General features: G+C 39.0%; 2 protein-coding genes across 4 annotated transcripts in view; both read left to right on the top strand.

The window, feature by feature from the left end:
- TRPC3 (transient receptor potential cation channel subfamily C member 3) overlaps positions 1 to 1707 on the top strand; it is a 42077-nt gene extending 40370 nt beyond the window's left edge. For 2 of the 3 annotated variants that reach the window (XM_082050671.1, XM_082050669.1), the window contains one exon: positions 759 to 1707. In XM_082050671.1, the coding sequence (XP_081906797.1) occupies positions 759 to 901 (143 nt within the window). In that variant the 3' untranslated portion in view covers positions 902 to 1707. Of the gene's footprint in view, positions 1 to 290; positions 327 to 758 lie in introns of all 3 variants that reach the window. The other variant, XM_082050670.1, reaches the window with a different exon arrangement.
- A 295-nt stretch (positions 1708 to 2002) lies between these two features.
- BBS7 (Bardet-Biedl syndrome 7) lies at positions 2003 to 22976 on the top strand. Its single transcript, XM_082050801.1, has 19 exons — positions 2003 to 2091; positions 2519 to 2584; positions 4284 to 4346; positions 5131 to 5306; positions 5893 to 6079; positions 6766 to 6838; positions 7791 to 7907; positions 9201 to 9331; positions 10220 to 10304; positions 11994 to 12096; positions 12660 to 12852; positions 14321 to 14395; positions 15428 to 15493; positions 17723 to 17862; positions 18801 to 18965; positions 19241 to 19350; positions 19463 to 19566; positions 21035 to 21158; positions 22120 to 22976. Exons 1-19 carry the CDS (start codon positions 2056 to 2058, stop codon positions 22254 to 22256), a joined length of 2151 nt encoding a protein of 716 aa, XP_081906927.1. The 5' UTR covers positions 2003 to 2055; the 3' UTR covers positions 22257 to 22976.
- Positions 22977 to 23088: the final 112 nt, after the last annotated feature.

Raw genomic sequence — 23088 nt, 5'->3', positions numbered from 1 at the left:
ATCTCTAGAGAATTACAGGTAATCTTTCTTTTATTTCATATGTAACAAATAATTTCCTGCAGTGCATACTGTGTAAAAATTCAAATGCCTCACAATTGCTGGAAGAATAGTGTTTGAATATTTTTTAAAGCTTCTGCTCTTGAACTGAATATCCTATAATGAAAAACACATTGTTGCTTGTTACAAGCCTGGTCTTGACAATTGCTTTAATTTAAATGTGGTTTTTTTTTTTTTAACTTGTGTCAAATTGTAACATGATTTTAAATTGGTTGACTTTTTCTGATTCAAAGGATGTTGGTAAGGAAGAGGAGAGAGACTCAGAAGCTGTGAGTTTTGCCAGCTCTGCCACACTTTTCCTGTGTGATCTTGGCACACCACTTCAGAAAAAACTCTCTTTGCCTTTTCTCTCTAAAAGGAGGGTACTAATACTTACCAGCTGTTCAGCAGTGTTGCTGTGATTAATTCATTAACCCATGGAGAGGGCTTTTTGAGTCTTTGTTCTGTAAACACGTGAAGCACAACACTAGAGTGGCCTAGACTATTAAATACCTTTGGTACTATGTAGGCGTTGACACGCACCCACATCTCCCTGAGAGTGAAGAAGAGGGAAAGCTCCTGTCCCATCCCTGGACCTGCTCTCATGAGCATTTCAGATAAGCAGGAAATAATCGGAAATATGCACTGATGTCACTTAGCAGAACGGTATTTAGTGAATGTTAAATTTTGCTAACAAGTATTTCTTTTGATGATTAATACAGGTGAATTAAAGGAAATCAAGCAGGATATCTCCAGTCTTCGCTATGAACTTTTGGAAGATAAGTCCCAAGCAACAGAAGAGTTAGCGATTTTAATACATAAACTCAGTGAGAAACTAAATCCTAATATGTTGAGATGTGAATGATTCAACAAAGGAACCGTGGCTTTGACTACAGCACAACTATTTATTGGCAATAATATTTCAGTATCTTATACTTGAAAAATGTATGGTAGATTTTTAGCACTAAATATCTTCATGTACAGCTTCTCTGGAACTTAGTCTTAGGAAATTTTATTAACTCACCACGAAAGGGTTGCTCTCTTCATTTTAATTGTCTAAAAGCAAGAACTATCTCATTTTTTTTGCATTTATGCATTAAAAAGGTACAATGGTATGAATTACTGATATTTTAATAGGTTTATGAGTATATATTGAGAATTCTTTGCACTAAATTTGCAAGAAAAAGAATTAAAATAACAGATACAGTGTAGTACTCTGTTCCTTGCAGCAACTGGGTACAAATAGGACTTTTCATAATACAATAAATCAACTAGAGATCAGTGGAGGATTACTTGAAATCTTTGTTCTTTATTAGTGATGCTAGTACTGTGTATAAGCTGAGAACTCATGGTATGATACCACAGAATTAACGAAAATCAGGTAAGTGTGAATGTAACTGTAGTAGCACTGTTTAACATGTATGTATATACACGTACTCACAGCTACCCTTTCTTAATTCAAAATACTTACTTTCAAGAATAAGGACTAGAAATTTTTTTTAAAACCGACTTTGGAAGGTAACGTGAACTCACTCCAAAGCTCCTCTTTGTGTGGTAGAAATGATTTTTTTAAAAACTCTGACTCGGTGCAGGGCAGGTCTTTTGTTACACTGTTCTAAATGATGCCTCTGCTGCTTAATTGTTAAATAAAATATTCGTACTTTACTGATACCCCACGGCGTCCCGCTAGTTCGGCACCAGCCGCTGGATTACCCAGCGGTACCCCCGGGGGACCGGGTCCCTCCCGCTTCTGGCGCCCACCTGTGGCCGGACGAGCCCCGTTCTCCCCCTCGGCTCCTTCACCCGGGCCGGGTGGGCGGCCCGGCCAGCACCGCCTCTCGCTTCCGCCCTCACCTCTTCCCCGCCCCACTACTCTGTCCAATCGCGGCGCTCGGTTGCCTCGGCCCCGCCCCCTCGCCGTCAGACCTAGCCAATGGGAAGGCAGCTCTGGCCGCCGGCGGAGGTTGCCGCGGTAACGGGGCTGTGGGGTCGGCGCGAGCTGCGCTGCCCGCCGGGGCCATGGAGCTCAGCCTGGCTCGCGTCGACTACCTGCAGGTGGGCCTGGGCGGTACCGCGGCGCCGTTACCCGGGGGAGCGGGGGGGACCGGCGGCGACTGCGGGCGGTGAGGGGTGGCGCGGCCCGCCGGGCAGGAGGCCGGCCGGTGAGGGGCGGCGGAGTCCATGCGAAGGCCGGAGGAGGGTCCTGGTGCTCCCGGCGGCGGAGCTGGGACGGAAAGCGCTTCCCGGCGGGCCCAGCAGGCGTCTGGCTTCGGGCCCGGGGCGGACGAGCTGCCCCCGCGGCCCGGGGGTGCGTGGGGCTCGGCCGGTGGGGGCAAGCGGCCGGTTTGAGCTGCGGCGCGGTAGCTGAGGTGTGGGTGCGGGTGCCCCAGAGCCCCTCGGCGGGGCTGAGCCCCCCGTCCCTGGGGCGCGGGGTCGCCGGCGGGCCCCGGCGTGCCCTGTCGAACGCGGTGTCTCCGCACAGGTGGGAGTGACGGCTCAGAAGACCATGAGGCTGCTTCCCGCCTCGGGCCGGAGAGCGACGCAGAAGGTCGGTGGGCTCTGCACGGAACTTGTGTCCCGGTGTGGTGTGAACTGTGGGTGTGGGACTGATCTGTTGAGTTGCTTTAGTTGGTGTGTCATAGGGAAAAACTTTGCAACCAAAGTTTTTCGAAAAGCTTTGAAAAAATAGAAAAAAAAAAGAGTCTGAATTTGTTTCTGGAAAGCTTTCCGAACCAATAAGGGATTTTCAAAACTGAAGGCTTTGTTGAAACCACAAGGATGTTCTCGAGGGATTGACCACACGGACTCCTGGTGCGGGTGAACCAAGAGACCCTTTATTTCACAGAATCACACAGAATCACAGAATCGACTGGGTTGGAAAAGACCTCAGAGATCATCGAGTCCAACCCTTGGTCCAACTCTAGTCCATTTATTAGATCATGGCACTAAGTGCCATGTCCAATCTCAGTTTAAAAACCTCCAGGGACGGTGAATCCACCACCTCCCTGGGCAGGCCATTCCAATGCCTGATCACTCTCTCCGTAAAGAATTTCTTTCTAATATCCAGCCTAAATTTCCCCTGGCAGCGTTTAAGCCCATGCCCCCTTGTCCTATTGCTGACTGCCTGGGAGAAGAGACCAATCCCCACCTGGCTAGAACTTCCCTTCAGGTAGTTATAGAGAGTGATGAGGTCACCTCTAAGCCTCCTCTTCTCTAGACTAAACAACCCCAGCTCCCTCAGCCTCTCCCCATAGGTCTTATGCTCAAGTCCCTTCACCAGTCTTGTTGCTCTTCTTTGGACTCGCTCCAGCACTTCAATGTCTTTCCTGAACTGAGGGGCCCAGAACTGAACACAATACTCCAGGGGTGGCCTCACCAATGCAGAGTACAGGGGAAGGATCACTTCCCTTGTCCTGCTGACCACGCTATTTTTGATACAGGACAGGATACCATTGGCCTTTTTGGCCACCTGGGCACGCTGATGGCTCATGTTGAGCTTCCTGTCAATTAGTACCCCCAGGTCCCTTTCTGTCTGAACATTTCTGCAACATTAGTAGCTGTTGTACACACGTTTAACTTTCTGTTTTAATTGGCTTATGCTAGCTGTTCATGTGCTTAAAGTTATATTGCGATTGGTTTACTTAATTTTGCACGTGATCTGGCAGTTTGGCTAACACATTGTAAATATCTTTTCTTGTACAAAAACATTCTGTTTTCTCATTCTGTCTTGGTCAAGGTCGTTCCAGTAACTCAAGATGACTGTCTGTAAGATATTTCACATGTTCTTGCATATTTCTCTGTTTTGCTACCACTAATACAGGTGGAACGTTTATTTTTTTAGTTTTCCTTATAATAAGTTCAAGCTAAGGAAACTCAGTTAGGAAAACTCATTAGAAACAGTTTAGTTTTTTGTTTTGATAGTAAATTCTCAGTATGCAAATACAATTCTTTGCCAAATAATCCTTTCTGGAGTGTTCCAGCTGACAGTGGCTGACATTTACAAGTAGAAGCCAAAAAAGGACTGTAAATGCTGTCACTTCACCTGTTGTTCTTAAGCTTTAGTGTCCTGTCTGTAGCGGTTTATCTGGCTTTTGAAGTATATTCCTGTACAGCTATGTAAATCAAGTACTGCAGAATTTAAAAGTACTTAAATACAGAAAAATATGATCAATATAAGGAAAGTATTATTTTAAAAATATGTATAGAATGTATGTAATAGAAAATAATGATGTGTTATACTTTTGAAGGTAGTTGTTGGAGATCAAGATGGGGTCATTACATGTTTTGGCATAAAAAAAGGGGAAGCTGTGGTAAGTGGAAATGTTCAGTTTAAAGCTTTATTTTTTATGTGTTCTTCCTGATGAAGTTTGAAAGTCTGCTTTTATTGACATGGGAAATCAGATACCTGTGGAAGCTCTCAAGGTGGAGCTGTGGACTGACAGCCATCTGTGATCAGGGCTTGCTGACTTCATGTGTGGACAAGCGCATAGAGTCAGACACTAGTGTATACAATCACAAAAAAGGTCAATTTGACACCTTTTTGGTTTGCAGTTTAGTTAGGCTTAAGTCTCTACACATACTCAGTTACTGTGACTGGTCAAAAACTTGCAGTGATTCTCTAAGTCAGTCACCTGAAATGATTTTGACAAATTGCTTTCTATGAGCCCAGACTTATGCACAACTTAATAAAAATTTATCCTTTTATTCTTTTTTTCCTGTTGGTGAGGTTCATAGCCAGCTCATAAGAACTCTATAGCAATACAAATCTATGTAGTTGTCTGGAATAAGAATGCAACATGTAAGAGGGAGAGAGTATGTATGTTTTAATTTTACAGCTACCAATAGTGCTGAAATTTTTCTATGGATGAATAACACTGTAATAATAAAGTCTTAGTTTATTATATTTTACAGCATTTTGTATTTAGTGACTTAAAAATGCTTAACTTCTTTGTGATACTGAAAAGTACAGATAAATTTTTGTCTGTGTATAACCCCTGGTATCCTTAGTTCCGTAAGAACTAAGTTAAAGAGCAGTGTTAAAAGACTACCACAAATATAATATCGTGATGATGAAAATTGTTGTTCTATTCACAGCCGGTGTTCAAGACACTGCCAGGCCAAAAAATTGCAAGATTGGAGCTGGGAGGAGCTCTTAATACACCACAAGAGAAAATTTTTGTGGCTATAGGATCAGAAGTTAGAGGTTTCACAAAAAGAGGGAAGCAATTTCTTTCATTTGAAACTAACCTCACTGAAAGCATCAAAGCTATGTATGTATAATATTTTGCATTTGTTCCATATTCATAGCAGATTGTTAATGATTTTTCTGAAATAATTTTTTGCTGTATTGTGTGCACGTAGGTAACACTAAGTGTCAGCCCAGCTTTAGCTTGTGCCGTGACATGTGGAAAGGAGCTTAGAAAATCCTGGTGAAGTTGAGGAGGTGTAGGGAATTTGGGGAGGGTCTGAAGGCGCTTGCATCCCTGCAAGTGCAGCTGAGCAGAGCGGGGGTCACTGCTGCGGTGTCTCATGTCTCTGTAGCAGAGCAGGATCATGGTGTAAGATGTTGCCTTACATCAACTGACTTGAGAAGAATGAGTGTCATCAAAATATATTAATGACATTTCTGTGAAGATATTCTTAGGATGCGAAGACAACATAGGAAATTTGAGAGCTATAGAGAGCACGTGGTTAGAGCATTTTTAAGAAACATTTTCTTAAAACAGCTGGAACAGCTCGCAGGGTACAGTAATGCCTCAAATCTACACGCAGTGCTGCATGCATGTAGTAGGGCTAAAAGACCATCGCAGCTACTATGCTGGGAAAATGCTACAGGACATGTTTTCTTTTTCCCAGGCATATTTCAGGAGCAGATCTCTTCCTCTGTGCAAGCTATATCTATAACCATTACTGCGACTGCAAAGACCAGCACTACTTCCTATCAGGAGATAAAATCAATGATGTTCTCTGCCTTCCTGTAGATAAAGTGAATTGCATTACACCGGTACTTGCATGTCAGGATAGAGTCCTCAGAGTTTTACAGGTTAAACTACTTGCTTAATTATGTTTTATGAATTTATGCCTTAGAATTGGACTAATTCTTTAGGGAATCAGCATATCAGCATGACTTAAATATTATAAGGATAAGCATGGATCTCAGTTGGCAGTGTTACTGTCTATAATGCTGGTACTTTTATTTTTAAAGGAAAATAATGATTATAAACTTGCAAAATGAGGTTTAATAAAACAACTATAAATAGGCTTTGGAATTCATAGATGGAGGTAGATAACAAATTGGTCTCTTCTGACTAAAAGTGCCCACCTAAGGGCATTAAATGTATAAGTCTATCAGTTTGAAATTCTTGCTCTCACAAATTACTGTTGTGACAAGTCCGAGTGATATTAAGTGGTTTAACTAAATTGTCAGACAAATTCACAGATTATTTTTAATAATAACACATTTTAAGAATTCTATATTTTATTTATATAAACTTTACTCTGTCTTGGCTTAGAAATGTTTCTTCCATAGGTATTGGGAATTTGTATAAGTGAAGCATATCAGTTATTTTAATCCATAATTATTTTGTGATGATGTTTGTGGGGCTATTTGTTTTGGTTTTGTAGGTTGTTTTTTTTGTTTCATTTTCAGGTTTGGTTGTTTGGTCTTCGGTTGTGTTTTTTTCTTTGTTTGTGTCAAAACTTATTCAAGGTATTTCTCTTTGTCTTTAGGGATCTGATTTACTGTATGAAGTAGAAGTTCCTGGACCACCTACTGTTCTTGCTTTAAACAGTGGAAATGGGGGTAACAAGATTTTGAATATACACATAACTAAATAATGTTATTCTACTGTATTTTTTTACTATTTTATTGCTTATATTTGTTAATTACATTTTGCCTTGATTTTTAAGCTGATGTTAAAAATGCAGCAGGAAACTGACTCTGTGAAGTCATTTTTTATATACAAATAAATGCATACGACATACGACTGTTTCGGACAGTTCTAAGTGATATTCACATTTCATTGAAAGCCTTTTACAATAGCAGTGAGATGTAAGGTGGTCTCATTTTACAAAGAGGAACTGGACTTTTGGGGTCCTTGCCCAGTTCTTGGGTTTGGGCTTCTCTTACACATGGATTTTTCCATAACTAGAATCACTGGTTGCATCTGTCCATGGATGGATGAGAATATTGAGTAGAGTTCACATAAACCAAGACTGTGGAAGGATCAAGCTTAAAATAGTTAGATCATCCATTTTGCTAATCTGTGCTAACCTAATAGAAATCCCTTTAGTGTGTTAATCTGGTGCTTAATTTAGTTTCAGTTAGACTGTGTGACAACGACATTCAGAGCTGGTTTGGAAAAGTTGTTTTTACTTGCTTAAGTCTTGGCACAACATTTTCTATTGGATGTTTGTTCTGAATGAATCTCTTCATTTCTCATCTGTAAAGGTGATTTAATAGCCTATCTTGGCTGAAATTTAAAGTAGTGGATTATGAATGGCTTTTTGGCAGAACTCTAGTGCAGGGGGGCATTCACACACAGCAGAGTATTACCTGTGAAGAAATTAACAGAACAGGTGCAGTTTTACATGTATTTGTTTTTATTTTTAAAGCCTGACAGTTCTGTTACACAACATTAATGTTAGTGCCTTATTTTTCCCTTGGGCTGGGGAGTGTAACTACATGATATTTTCAAGTGTTTGAAATGGATGCACTTGCTTTTATCAATTCTAAATTCAATTTATGCATTTAGGTGATTCTGGAGAAGAAATTGTGTTTGGAACTTCTGATGGTAAACTGGGTCTTGTCCAGATTACTGGTTCCAAGCCTATACCTAAGTGGGAAATTGGAAATGAAAAAAAGCGAGGAGGTATGTGTCTCAGTCTCTCACTCTTTAGTCTTCCAGCGTAGCTGAGGCTTTATTACCAGTATAATTATCAGGAAGTCTTATTTGTAGATACTTTGGAGGCATGTTGTAGCTGTGTGATATTAATATCAGTAAGCTCTCTTTCATTCTTTTCATCTTCTTATAAATTATTCTAATCAGTTTGGTTTGCTTTGGGTTTTCTGTGTATACTGTTTCCAGTACTTAAGTATACTTCTGTTTTTACCATATTTTTAAGGTGCCATTTGTAAAACCATGTTGATTCAAACATGGTCACAAGGTTTTTATTGTTTTGGTGGCTATTTCTAAATGCAAATACACTTGCAAGATTTTTCAGATGTTCAGTGGTCTTAAAGTCCCAGGATAGCATCTTCCCTGAGAGGCCTTTAATTTTAATCCAGATTTTTGTTGAAGATGGAGTAAGACTTTCATTAAAGCTCCACAATGAGATTTAACTGGTCAGAGCACGGCACAGTACTTTCCCTGGTTTAGCCTTGGTTTGCTGCTTCTGCAGCATTCATTAGCCCTTCTTCGTTTGTACAGAAGACCAGGAACAGTATGTTTATTATTTAGTTTAATGATCTCATAAAAGCTATTGCTAAATTATTTTCTTAAAAGGCTTCGTAGCATGTGCTTTCTCTTCATATGAAATATGAAAGGCTTGTAACAGTTAAATTCCATCTTGTTTTTCATATTAATTCTACAAACTCTGGGTGCTTTTTCCTTCTTCCAGACCCTAACTCTCTGTTCCCCGTGAGTTAGTAGTGGTTTATCCGCTAACATGTTGCATAGCAGTGCAAACACAGTCCAGGTCCAGCATGAGTCAGAACCCTCTTTCTGTCACCTTACCCAGAATTCACAGTATGTTTGAAAATAACTTAAAGTCAACTATAGGAATCAAAGAACGCTTTCCTCTTCAGCTTGTAACGTTACAGTGGTGTGGACGGGCATAGTTCATCTGGGAGAGTGTTTGAGGAGGGAGGTTCAACCCTTCCAAAGTGAGCTATGGGAACATCAGAAGGGGTCTCTGGGTGCTTTTCACCAAGGGAACCGTGCTGGTTTTGATTTGGAATTGATTGCTGCAAAACCCACTGTACAACCATGAACCTCAGGCACAGGTGAGGAACTTCAGCCCTCTAGTGGACTCATCCAGATACAGCGTTAATAAAACCTTAGAAGCTGACCAAGGATCGCTTTCTATGTCATTTAGTGTGGCCTGTATATTATTGTGTCATAAACAAAGATGAAGTAAATGGTTTTGTTTTATTTTTTCATTAGGTATCTTATGTATTGATAGTTTTGACATTACGGGAGATGGAGTTAAAGAATTACTCATTGGACGAGATGATGGAGTACTAGAAATCTATAGTTTTGAGAGTGCAGATGATCCTGTCCTTCGATATGATCATGTAAGCCCCCATTCATCATACTCTTCTTTGCTGGAAAAACGAATTTTAAAAAGTTCTGTGTTTCAAAACATGACTTATTTATAAGACCATTACTGCTAAAACACGTGTGGCGAGGTATAGTTCGGTCTTTTGTGTGTATAGGTGTTGCTGTCGTTTGTCTGTGTTTGGGGTTTTTTTGGCTTTGTGTCTTTTTTTTTTTAGGGGTGGGGTGATGTGGGGTGTGTGTGTGGAGGGAATTGTGGTAGTTGGTTGGTTTGCTTGTTTTTGTTTACTTTCTCTGCTCTGTAATGTCCACAGTATGAACTTCAAAGCAGTGCCCTAATACTTAAGAGCCAGAAAGGGAAATGGTCCCAATCTGAGCAAAAACCAAAGTGGTGCTTAGGGGACGTTAAAGCTCTGGCTCTGTTAACTACTGAAGTTTCTCGTGAGTGAAATTTAATAAATGCTTCTCACTCTGTCAAAAAACAGTCCCATATTGTTTATAGTCTGTGTTGACTGAAAGTGCTCAGGACTTTATAGAGCATAATTACCTCAGTTAGGAATTGTTAAAATAGGGATCTGATCCCTAGTGAATATTTTACCCTTTGGTCAGATCCCTAATTCCTGCTGGAACAATGTTGTACATTTGTGTGTTGCTTTAAACTGCCTTTTAGTGTCTCTGTTATGCACAGTAGAACTCGAATACATTTGTTAAAACAGCTCAGTTTATCTGTGAAAGTCATCAGCCAGCTTAACTCTTTTGTGGGTCTAGATATTGTGCACCTACGTAGATATTTTGTGATGCAGCTAAAGGAGGAGTGAAACACCTAAAATCCCCACGAAAAAACCCCAAAACTTCTTAAATGAGTGCAGTGATATTTCCCTCTGCTTGAATGTATTTATTTGAAGGCTTTATCTGAGAGCATTGCATCAATCCAGGGTGGCTGTGTAGGAAAAGACGGGTATGATGAAATTTTAGCATCCACGTACTCAGGTAAGCTTCATATCATTTACTCAATAAATGTTGCATATGGTGATGATAAATATGAAGCAGGCTATATTGTTAGCGAAGCCCACACCTCTTAACATTTTGTCCTGATTGGAACCAGGATAATGTTTTGTTGAAAGGATCTGTTCTAATTTAATATTTAAAGTTCAAAAAATGTTTCCTACACTGAAACTATATTATAAATTTTGATATAATGTGTTCTGCTGTGTAACACAGTGGCTGGTTATTCACAAGTGTAGATGACTGTCTGTGATGAAATAATGAATGTGGTAGGTCTGAATTAATGACTGATTTTTTTTTTTAATGAACAACATTGATAGACCTGCTTATCCTTTTAATTTTTTTTCTTTTCAGTTTTTGATATCATTTCCTTCCTTTTCCGCTTCATAGGGCTCTAAATGGGTTTTAGAAGAAAACAAAACTTCCCCATGTGAGGCGTCTCAGCAGCCTCCCTGTGGGATCCGAGCTCTTGGCGTCACTATCACCAAGGCCACGATAAACATTCTGTGGGTGTTAACTGCAGGGAGCCAAAACGTTCTTCATTCCCCGTCTTCAGTTGTCTTCAATACTAAAAAATTAGCCTACTGAGACCACTTGTATTCAAAAGCACGTATTCTGGCAAGATACAGTTCTCAGCCAGTTATTAAGAAATAATGGTGTTCAAGTATCTATTTTAAATCATCTTTGGATGATTAAAATGTTTTTGTATTGTTTTTGAATAGTTTTGGTCTGACAGGTTGCAGCAATGCTGTGGCTGGAGTCCTTTGTGGCTTCTTTTAGTGCCTCTGTGAATATTGTAAAGATCCACGGATCACAGAATAAAGCAAAAACCAAAACCCTGTATTCACCTGTGAATTTTCATGTGCAGTGGCTGCAGCCCAGCACATTTTGACAGTTGAGGAAAAATAGTGCTTAGAGCAGTAAAGGTTACACTTGAAGCTTGGCAGTGGACAACTTACATGGTGGTTTTTTGTTTGGTTGGCTTTATTTTTCAAAATTCATGCTTTGTTATTAGGCTTTCTTGGTATTTGGAGTGGATAGCTGAGGAATGTGAAAGATTGTGGACAGGTCAGCTTCTATGGTGCATGTTACAATAATGCTGCCTTACTGTTTGCGTGTGTTAGATGAGGTAACTAGAACTATAAACACCCATTCAAGTCTGCATATCATTCCTGGGGTGTCAGGATATAATCAGTTAGTATTTGCTTTTATAAGTAAATGTAGTTAAGAAAGCAAAACTACTTTTTTTTTCACTTTAACTGGCAGCATTCAATCTCAAAACACACTGTGCAACATACAGTTTGCTATAAACACATTGCATGGCTTTGTTTTGTTTTGTTTTCAGCTATAGTACTGCAGATTATTCAAGGTTTTGTCAGAGAAACAGAGGTGAGAAAAAATGTAAACACTTGGTTAAACGGTGCCACAGAGGCATTTATTGCTTGAAGTACTAAATGAAAAAGAGTAAGTAGTGTTTTTCAATCTGTTAGTTAAGAATGAAACCCATAAAAATCATACTCAGTGTCTACATTAATCCTTCAAAAAAAGGATTAAATTAAGTCTTGATTCTATCTACCCAGTACCTGGAACAAGCATCATTCCACACATACAAAAGCTGAATGTAGACTTTTCTTTATAGCTTATGAGGAATATAAACTTCATCTATTGGTTTAGGCTGGCTGACAGGACTGACTACAGAACCTGTCCATAGAGAAGGTGGATCAGCTGAAGAACTAAAATTAAGTCAAGAAATGCAGAGCAAGATTTCGTCCTTAAGGTAATTGCACTAGAAAGAAATTTAAATGGAAGAATTGAAACGTTAAAAGCTGAAATGTTTTCTTTCCTTCCTATCTCACTGGATTTTCTGTATCGTTAATGTATCTAGAAGTAGAATCAAGCCTTTTCGAAGTAGAATCAAGCCTTTTCAAAGTAGAAATGAATAGCAGCCTCATTTCACAGCCTCTTTCTATCTTGACTGTACATGATGATGTCTTAATGCCTTTTCTTCAGTATCAGCAAGATAAGATTCCTGTGCTGCTTATAGCTTCTAAATGGCATATAATTAAAAATGCATTATACTCTTGAAGGAAAATTTTGTCCTTTCCTGTGATTCATAGAAATCTCTTTTGGCAAAGTGCAGTAGAATCTATGTTTTCATGTTCTATAGTTTATATTTCGTCTTGGTTGTGTATGTGGAAGGGGGATCAGCCGTCACTTATGGTGGGAAAATGGTGGACAGAAGATAAACATGATTGCCTTGCAAGCTTAATATACTTAATTTCTAGGGTAGCTTTTATAGATTTTTTTAAAAAGACATTATATGTGGTTTCCCTTTTCTAGGAATGAATTGGAACACTTACAGATTAAAGTACTTCAGGAACGTGAAAAATACCAGCAGTCTTCTCAGTCCAGTACTGCTGTTTCATCAGTACCTGCGTTTAGTGTGAATGATAAGTTTACATTAAATAAGGATGATGCCAGCTACAGCCTCATCCTGGAGGTGCAGACAGCTATAGATATTGTCCTGGTACAGGTGAGTGTAGTTTTGTTCTTGTTGGCTTTCTTGATCTGTAAATAAAACATTCAGAGACTTTCCAGTTTAAAAAGCCAAATTATAGTACCTTAAATACATGGGGTTTTAAATGTCTGAATTGTTACAAGAGGAACCCGAAGCGTATAGCATTGCAGGGTTGAAGTAACTTGTAAATACTTCTTCAGAAACAAATACATCTTAAACCTTTATTGAACAGAGCAATGTTATGCTACCAAAATAGACTAAAATGCCTACTGGACTAGCGGGTTTCTACGTAACTTTTATGTTTGCTTTTGCATGTCCCTCCATATTTAAACAGCAATTAACTCAGTAAATCTTAAATTAGGTGCAGATTCTCACTTGCCAGTTAAGTGCCATCTAGTGGAAAATTAATTGTAGAATGGTGTGGGCCACCTGTGCACTTTCAATGTGGAAGAGCATCTGATTTGTATGCAGTTGGTGATAAATACTCGTGCCAAGCAGAGCAACCTTAATTAGTTATTCCTTCTACTGCATCAGCTGAAATTAATGTTCAAATATCTTTGGTACTCAGAAAGAGTAGTGGTACTTAATCAGCTCCTTTTGAGATATGCATGGGGAGAAAAATTAGGCAAGGAGGGATTTGTTAGGTGAATTTGCCATAACAAATGGGAGAGAACTACTGCAGGATTCCATTATTTGCTTCTTAATAAAAATCTTAGTTTTATTGAGGATGTTATTAGAGCAATGCTAAGCTACAGTTAATTTGCAGCTCTATAGTATCTGCAGTTCCCATTGCTCAGTGAGGAATAATCAAATTGTTTCATCTAGGCCAGAACTTAATGTGGAGTTTAGAACTTACGGCTTTTTCTTTAAAGAAATATAAAGCCATGTCTGGTATTCCTGTGCTGTCAGAAGATGATAAAAGTGGTTTTAAAATCTTATTTTAGGAAGCATGTTACATATTTATCGATGTTTCCTGACACAAGTAATTAATCATTCTAATACCCTTTAATCTCATTTCCCAAACAGTGTTAGATTTAATTTTAATTCCAGTGAAAACACATGTAGATAAGAAGTGATTCATGTCAGAGATGTTCTTGTAAGTAAAAGGAACATTAATAATTATCTGATATGATTCTTGGTTTCCCGAATGAATATTGTAAACCTCCTATGAAAACACTGAAACGCTTGAGTCATTAATATACTTCATACGTGTTTGAAAGAGAGTTACTAAGAGAGTTACTCGTTGTTGTCAGCCAGCCACGCGGGAGCTCAGGACTCCGTAAGGGAGTAAGAGAAAGATCATGGTGTTACTCTGGGATTAAACGCTAAGCAGTGAGGTGTGTGTCTTTTGGGTTTTGCCTCTTGGATAAAGTGATCGTTGCTTCTCCCTTATTAAAGTAATTGAAGACAGTTAGAGGATAAATGCATCAGAAGCTACTGAGGAACTTTATTCTTTATTTTTCCTTCCTCGTATGTGCTGCAGAGTGATGTCCCGTTAGACTTGCTGGATGTGGATAAAAATTCTGCTGTTGTTAGTTTTAGCAGCTGTGACTCTGAGGTGAGTGAAAAAAGGGTGATATTTATAGAGATTACATGATGAAAGCTCTTAATATTGTATATTAAAATAGAATTTGGATGTATATATTTATAATTTTAAATATAGTGAGTTAAACTACTCATTTGGTCATTTTGGAGAGCTTAGCTTCATCACAGATAGTGCGGAATTTGGAGTTAGTGGCAAGTATTGACACAGGGCAACGCTAAATATGTGCCAAAGGATCCAGGAACAACTGCTCTTGTGCTTTTTCCTGCACGATCAGGAGTGTGAAAGACCCGTTCAGTATTGCTCCCTTCTCTGGATTTGCCAGTCACACATGTATTTACGTCAAACTAATTTAAGTGAGGAACATTCTTTTTCTGTGTCTCTTAAAAATCACTTCAGGATGTAAAAATTCTGCTGTGTGGGGAGTCATATGTTTAAGTGCATTTTTTTTATATGATAATTATAAACTTAACCACTTACAGAATTACTAATGATGCTTCAGGCTGGAGGGAAAATCCAGAAACTATCTTAGCGTTGTGAAAATCTTCTGTTAAGTCTTTCATTGTAATGATCCACTAAGTATTTTAGATTAAAGGACTAAATTTGCACATCATTGGTCTACAGTGGAGTTTTCAGAAATGAACATTTTTTATTGTTATTTTTATTTTATTAGTTTTTCAGTGTGTTTTCTTACCTATCTTGCCTTAGCTTTTGGATGCTGGAATAACAGTGCAGATGAGTGGGGCAGGTTTACAGATGCGTTCTTGAGATGAAAAACGGCTATCTGTATAATTTTTATGGTGATATTAAAGACTATAAGAGGCTTCGGTTGATTTTTCCTTATATAGGGAAGTTTTTAAAATGCTATCATCATGAAAATTAATTGAAGTATTCAAGGAAACCAAAGATTACTTTTTGCATTTATCTTTTGTAGAATAGCTGTACATAAATAGCAAAAACTTTCCTGTATATATCTTCAGTTAAAACAGCCTAGTAGAACATTTGTGAATCCACAGACCTGTTTTGCATTTTTTTGTCTGTTTACAGCCAAATAGCAACTTTCTTCTTGCAACTTATCGATGCCAAGCAAATACTACGAGACTTGAGCTTAAGGTAAAATGCTCCAAAATCTTTTCCATAATAAATTCATGCTTAGAAATGGAGAGATCTCTACCTCGACTGACTGCTTAACCTGAGCAAATGATCATTCCTCTTCCTAATGCTGGTTGTTTCCTGAGAACCATCTAGTCTGGGGCTTGTGTTCATTTATATTTGTCTGTAGGGTTTCTAAAGTTTTCTGGGGTCCTTCTGGAGTGTCTGTCAGATGAAAGCAGTGGGGAAATCACAGATTGTGAAAATGCTTGAAAAATACTTGTGTGGAACTTGAAGTGACAAGAGGTGTGGGAAGGAAATCTTTGGCACGGTTTGTCCTTGGAAGTGTTGGAGGGAATTTATGCCAGGAAGCAACCAGGGAATATAGACTGGATTTGTATTTTGGAGAGGAAGCAGATCTGGTCATTCCATGCTTACGGGGGTCTTTCGGGTTTCTTTTTAATGATCCACCAGATTCACACATTTTCTGGCCACCACTGGGGGAAATAATGAAGGAAATAATGATTAGGAAAACCCTCATGACTATGGAAAACCAACATGACTATGCTGGGGCTTCTGTCTTTTTCTCTCCTGACCAGTCTGTGGGTATCGTTCCGTGCACATCCTACTGTCCCCTCTCAAGCTCCAACCCCATCAAAACTCCCATTAAAGAGAACGGGAATCATAAAACCCCACATAGATGTGCATAGGCTCTGGGTTTTCTCTTTATGTAGTCACCTAACACTGCAGCCTCCTAATGTGATACATGTTAATTTATGTAAAACTCTCACTCAAAAGATTATTATTAGAAATTTAAGCCTGCATAAGATGCATCAAATGTGAGTAAGTTTGGGCTTGTTATCTTTTTTTGGTGACGTCGCAGTAATGGACCTTGTGTGCAGAACTAAGACTTGTTTCCCGGGTCCTCTTCTTAAGAAAGGTGATTAGTGTGCCTGTTGATTCTGAGCAGGTCACTTCATCTCCCTGTGCCTCAGTTCTCTTATTTGAATTTAGGGGTATGACCCTGGCCACCGTTACTATTGAGAATACTTGGTAAAGAGTAAATAACGAAAGAAAACAAATCCTATGCATTCATGATACACAAAAAGAAGGTTTCTTTTACTCTCCCACTAATAAAATTATAAACTTGCTGTTGTGTGTCATCAAAACCCTGTACTGTCACTCTTGCATTTGGATCCTGATGTGATGGATTTGATCTGCAGAGGTTCTGCTGCCGCCTCACTGCAGTATCTTGAGGATCTCCGGTGATTTACACCTGCCGCATGGAGTTCGTTCTTTTTTTGTATTTCACCTATGCACACGCAAAGGATAGAACTTCTAAGTCTTGGTGATTTTATTTCCAAAGGAGTTCTTTACTAACTTTTTATTGAAAATGTTGAAGTGGGTGTCTTCCTGCAAAACGCTGCTTTTTGACTCCTGAGACCCTATAAATTATGGGATGTAATCAAAGTTATAAAGCAGACCAGTACTTGAACTCCAGTCTGCTCTTCTGCTCGTATGAAGCTGTTTCAGTAGCTGTTCTGCCAACTTTCCTGGCTGTGCTGTCAGTGGGACACACTCTTGTTTCTTGTCAGTTCTGTGTAACTGGCAGGTGACAGAGGGTTTAGTGCAGCCTATGGAAATGATCTCAGCACAGAGGTGACTGATGCGTTGCTGTGTCCACAGAGGTGTGGGGAGTGCACGCTGTGTCCTGGATGTGTTTGTGCATCCTGCTTGTTGGGTGTGCTGAGAACTGGACTTAAATCTGGCTTGTGTTCCAAAAATAGCTCAGGAAGAACTTCCATTGTTACAAAGAAATGAATAATTGTTTTGAAATTTTGTTTATTCTTTTAAATTCTTTGATGCCAGCTGCTACTGAATATATTGTTTTTGTCATAATAATATAAAAAGACAAGTAATAGGACCAGTGAAGAATGAGAATCAAGTTACAGACTTTTTATTTCAACTAATCAGAAAGTAAGTTAGTGGGTTTTATTTCCTCGATATTTCATTCATCTAATGTAGCAGCACTTCATTGGACGCTACTACATCTAGTTTTAAAACATTCTTGATCCGGTCTATTTATCTGCACTATCAAGTAAATATAGTACTCTAAGTATTCTTGAAGTACTGCAGAAAATCTACAGTTTTTCTTTAATATGTTTTGAAGGTCAAATATCCACCAATTTCCAAATTGTGGTTGATTTAATCTTTTATTCTTGTTTGTGGGTTCTACTTTTATTTCTGCAGGTTCGATCAATCGAAGGACAGTATGGGACGCTTCAAGCATACGTAACACCAAGAATTCAACCAAAAACCTGCCAAGTTCATCAATATCAAATTAAACCACTTTCACTACATCAGAGAACTCATTCTATTGACCATGACAGGTATTTGCAAAGAAAAATCAGTGCCTTTTTCTCTTGAAAAACTCACACAATCCAGTTGAAACAATGTTTACTCTATAAACTTATGTGTGTAATTCCTAACTTACAAGTTTGAGCAGCCTGTAGTTCCATTTTATCAGTTTTCATCAGTTTTATCAGTTAGAAAATGCAGATTTAGCAGTTATTTTTCATTTTACTGGCATGGGTTATAGGGCAGCCCCATGTGTGGGAAGAGCTGAGGGTGTGGTAGAAAGGAAACTCTCCTGTGTTAGCAACCACAGTCTTTAGTTTCAGTCTCCGTCTGCCCTCCACCCTTTAAATGTAACTCTTTCCCATAGCTAATTTGCCCCCAAAACGGAGCCGAGACTTTTTTTTGCCCTCCCCTTTCTCTCTGTTTGGACCCTACTATTTTATGCAATTTAGATTTGATTTTCCCTACCCCCAATTAACATCTCGTGTTGCCACCGAGGTGCTGCTTGTTCTAAAACAAAACTGAAGCATCGCTACCAAATGCTTTTACTTGATGTGCAAACATATTCCATTGTGCCTCATTCTTGATAAAAGTGACAGGTCTGTGATTTACAGCATGGGAGACTGTTGAGGCTCAGTTGTTGTGTTGTCAGTTATTTACATTAGTTTCAGGTTTAACAACTTGAAAAGGGACATGTCAGAAACTTCCAACTAGTTTCTTATCCAGTTCTGACATGCCTCCTATGAGATAAAATTTGCATGTACGCATAGCTTTTTGTCTTGAAATACAGAAAAGCAGATGTAATCAGCAATACATAACTACTTATCAAGATACCTGCGTTTCTACAGCATGTTGGTTAAAAGGAAATAATCGTGTAACCAACTTTTTTCATAAGGATAACCAGTGCACTGACAGTGCCCTTTATAACGATTAACCACATTTTTTTTTTTTAAATTTCATAATGTCACAGGCCCATGAATACACTGATGCTCAAAGGCCAGTTCAGTTTTGCTGAAATTCACTCCTGGGTTGTGTTTTGCTTGCCTGAAGTGCCTGAAAAGACTCCTGCTGGAGAGAGTATCACCTTTTATTTTCACAACACCTTCCTGGGTACACAGCTTGAAAGTACTTACAGGTAAAATACAGTTGCTAAAGCGCAACGTGACTATGCTGGGGTGTCTGTCTTTTTCATTCCTGACCACTCTGTGGGTATCATTTCATGCACATCCTACTGTTCCCTCTCAAGCTCCAACCCCGTCAAAACTCCCATTAAAGAGAACAGGAATCTTTCTTAAAAAGGATTGTTAAACATTACCAGGGGTGATCACTATCCAGTAGTGATGCAATCCATAGCTTGAATGGAGTTTTTCTTGAGGCTGGTCCAAAACCCGCTTTTCTCTTCCTTTATAGAAAAGGTGAGGGATGTTTTAAGTCTGACAACATTTCTACAATATCTATCCTAAAAGATGTGCTTTCCAAAGAGGCTACTAAAAGGAAGATTAATCTCAACATATCATATGGTAAAACCTTTTTTCTCTGTCGTGTTCTTCTTGACTTAATTTTATATTTTTATAAATGGAATAGGTATTATTCATTTTCTTGTTTGGTTTTTTTTTTTTGACTCCCTACTAGATGTAAATGAAGAATCTGTGAGGCACACATTAAAGCTTATCCACCCCAAATTAGAGTATCAGCAGCTGTTGGCCAAGAAAGTTCACTTAATAGATGCTTTAAGAGTAAGTACCTGAACTCCCATGGAAGAATTTTTATTGGGGATTATGTTGTCAGATACCAAGCTGTATGGCTCAAGTCAGATGCGTTTCATAGTGGTACCTGTTCGTTTCTATTCCACGGACATGTATTTTAATTAAATAGGAGACAGACTTTAAAGTAAAATTCCCATTTGCCTATGGAACTAATGGATGTCATGTAGGATTACTGACTAAATCAGACAGTAGAATGCAGCCAGCTCTATCATGTAATGGTCTCTTTTTGCCTGCTGTTATTTTCCAGTTCCTTCTTTGTCTCTTTCCACTATTAAAAGTTTTATAGATCTGGGGATGATCATCCATGCCAGATGAAACTTCCTTGCTTTGGAATTTCATTCCAGTGTGTCATAATTTCTGAATTATCTGTTTATTAATATTTTGCTTAACGGTTAGTTTTCAGGAGGTACCTGTTAGGCAACTTGTCTCAGTTCATGAACTTTTCCAACAACCAGGATTTTATCATCAGAAACTTGCTATCATCTCTTTTGGTGTATTTTTTTGAGGCAGAGGGGAGATGAAAATGAACATCTGATTCACTCTTGTCCTTTGGAATCAAATAGTAGTTGTCAGAACTCTACTTAGATAAAAATTAACTACCAATGAACACAGTGTGTATCTTTATTATCCCTAAAAGTATTTTACTTGGGTTTGATTTCACAGACTGGTGAGGTAGGGAATAATAGAGAACTTATTCTTAATGCGTGTTATGTTTGTACAGTAATAATGATGTTGCACATCTTGGAGAAAGTGTTTAGTTCTTGTTCTAGGCTTTTTTTTTTGGCAGCAAATCTCCTTTAACAAGTTTTTGTCACTCATTATTTGGATAATATGTTATTCATAGGCAGTAAAATAATCTGGCAATTGATGAAATCTGTTGTTCCAGCAGACACACACTGCATAAAATAACTACTTTTCATCTAGAAAATAACAGTCTCTCTGTGGAGAAAAAAAGATCTATACTACTGCCCATCTTAAATTGGTCTGATGGCAGACTGGGACATTTTAGAAGAGGCCTTTAATAGTTTCTTCTGTCACAAATGGGGTGATAGTTCCAGAGTTTACTATTATCTTCAGACTTTTAGCATGTGCAATACTTTCTAGGAACGAACTTACTCTAACAAGGAAGGCATGGTGAAGGCTTCGAGCCTTGTTTAGGGGCTGGGCTGTGGAGTGACCCTGTTCTGGTGGTGCTGAGGGCTGGAAGCTGTAATACACAGGATTTTGAGAATCTAGTCCATGAATTGACAAGTAACATCCGGCGTTTCGCTAGAAGACTGGAAAACGAGGCACTTTGAAAATAACTCTTGCTAGTTTAGAAGGGGATTGTCTTGTCTCTGAAGTACTTTCTCCTGCCAGACCCAAGCTTCACTTCTTACTTTTATGCTCTTATAATACTTAACTCTTCTTAATTCTAACGATTTAAAATGTCTTTGAGGAATTACAAGTTCATGAAGGAAACGTGGACTTCTTGCTACCAAAATACCGCAGCATTCTGGAAGAGGCAGATCAGCTGCTTGAGGAATACAAGAAACAACCTGCACATCTCGAGAGACTTTATGGTTTGTTGATCAATTCAATGTTTTGTTTAAATGCAAATTAATGTCCAGAGAGCACCCTGGACATGCCTGTCATAGTTACGAAGTCAGTAGGGGGTATGCTAGGGTAGCTTCAGGACAACGATAGGTATATAAGTATATATATATGTCTGTCTGGTCATACAGCCAAGGTTGCATATTTACATTATGATTTTGATTATAGAGATCTGAAGGTTAAAGGTGTGACAGTAAAACCTCGTGCATACTGAAAACAGCTTGTGTGCTACTACAGACTTGGAGTGACTCTCTAAAGGTTCTCAAGAATTGTTCACCTGAGAACTTCTAAAATTGATTTGGCATCACAAGCATTATCACTGAGAAGGAAAATACCATGATTATTTGCAAGTGACTTCTCTGCTTTTTGTTTAATAGACAGCTTTTTATATTCTGATTTTTGTCTTTATGGACACGATTAAGGATCATGTTCAAATTCAGGATGGCATTCAAGAATGTATCCAAGTTCAATGAGTGATTAAGTTCTGAGTGGTTAAGCTCTGCAAAACATCAGAAAAATGCACGTGGGGTGGGAAGGGAGACTCTGAGGAAATGATCGAAGTTAGTGAAGGAAGTTCTGTAACCTCTGGTGTTCCCTGTGCAACTTTCAGCTCGGAGAATCACTGCTGGGCACCAGCTGTAATAAGTCTCAGTGTATACAGCGTAGGCAGAGTCCTCATCACCCGTCCTGTGCTGGTTCCTCTTGAGAGAGGACATTTCAAGGCAGAAATACACACGTGGGAATGAAGCTGGAATCAGGGCTGTTCTAACAGTGTTTTTTCATTTATTTAAAAGTAAATTGTTGTTTAAAAAGAGTCTTGTATGTAAACCCGAAGTCAGCTAGAATAGTTGGTACATAACAAGTTAAAAGTAGAGACACCTCATAATGAAAACAAGGCCAATACTAAATCCTGGGATTTTACCTTTGCAGGTATGATCACAGATCTCTTCATAGATAAATTTAAGTTTAAAGGCACCAATGTGAAAACAAAAGTTCCCCTTCTTCTGGAAATTCTGGATGGCTGTGATCAAGATGGACTAATCGCTTTTTTTGAGTCTGCAGCCTGACAAGGAAAAAGCAAAGTAATTTTTCTTTTTCTTTTATCTTTCCTCTCTCCCCTTTCCTTTACCCTTTCCCTTTTCCCCTTTCCTTTTCTTATCAAGGTTGTTCAATATCAAGTCCAAAAGACACATTTTAAGAAAAACACTATTTTAATCTTTTGCTGTACTGCCAGCTCTTTTTATTCATATTTATTAAGATACTGAGTACAGTAGTCAATTTTAGTTCATATAAGCTGTTACTTGTGTTAAATCGGTGAGGTTTCTATATACACAATGTTCTTCATAGCTGAAGAAAACCTCAGTATAAATACCAAATACCTGTTAAAGGCTACATGCACTAGTCTTTGTTGTGTCATTGTAAAAATGTATGAAGACACTTATCAGAGACTTAACCGGGTTTAGGAGAAAATCAGGTGTTAAACTATGCAGAACTCTGCTCTTGGGTGCGCTGGAAAGCGGTACCAGGTGCTCACGGGGCTGGGGGAGAACTATATGTGGATTTTAAACTAAAGACGGCTACTTTGAAAGCTACAAATTAACTCTTGTAGAGAGAGCGTATGGCATTAAACTTCCTCTGTGCTTCTCATGTGCTTGCGTTCTTAATTTCGTATCTCCCGGTCTTTAGCATCTTCCATCTCGTTTTTATTTAAAGTTAAAAGACATTAACCACCTTGTGGATATAGACATTTGTTCATAAGTGAAGTAAAAAGGAATAACTTGCTCCATTAAAAGGAAAGGCACGTATGAAAAGTTGCTTTTCCCGCGGGAGCGGGCAGGGCCGCTTCCCTCCGTGCAGGCCCCAGCAGCGGGGAGGCAGCCGCGGGCCCTGCGCCCCGGC

The sequence above is a fragment of the Streptopelia decaocto genome (genome assembly GCF_964273445.1).
Source record: "Streptopelia decaocto genome assembly, chromosome: 4".
Classification (NCBI taxonomy): Eukaryota; Metazoa; Chordata; class Aves; order Columbiformes; family Columbidae; genus Streptopelia; species Streptopelia decaocto.
Note: the sequence above shows the minus strand (reverse complement) of the source record. Positions and strands in the feature narration are given on the sequence as shown.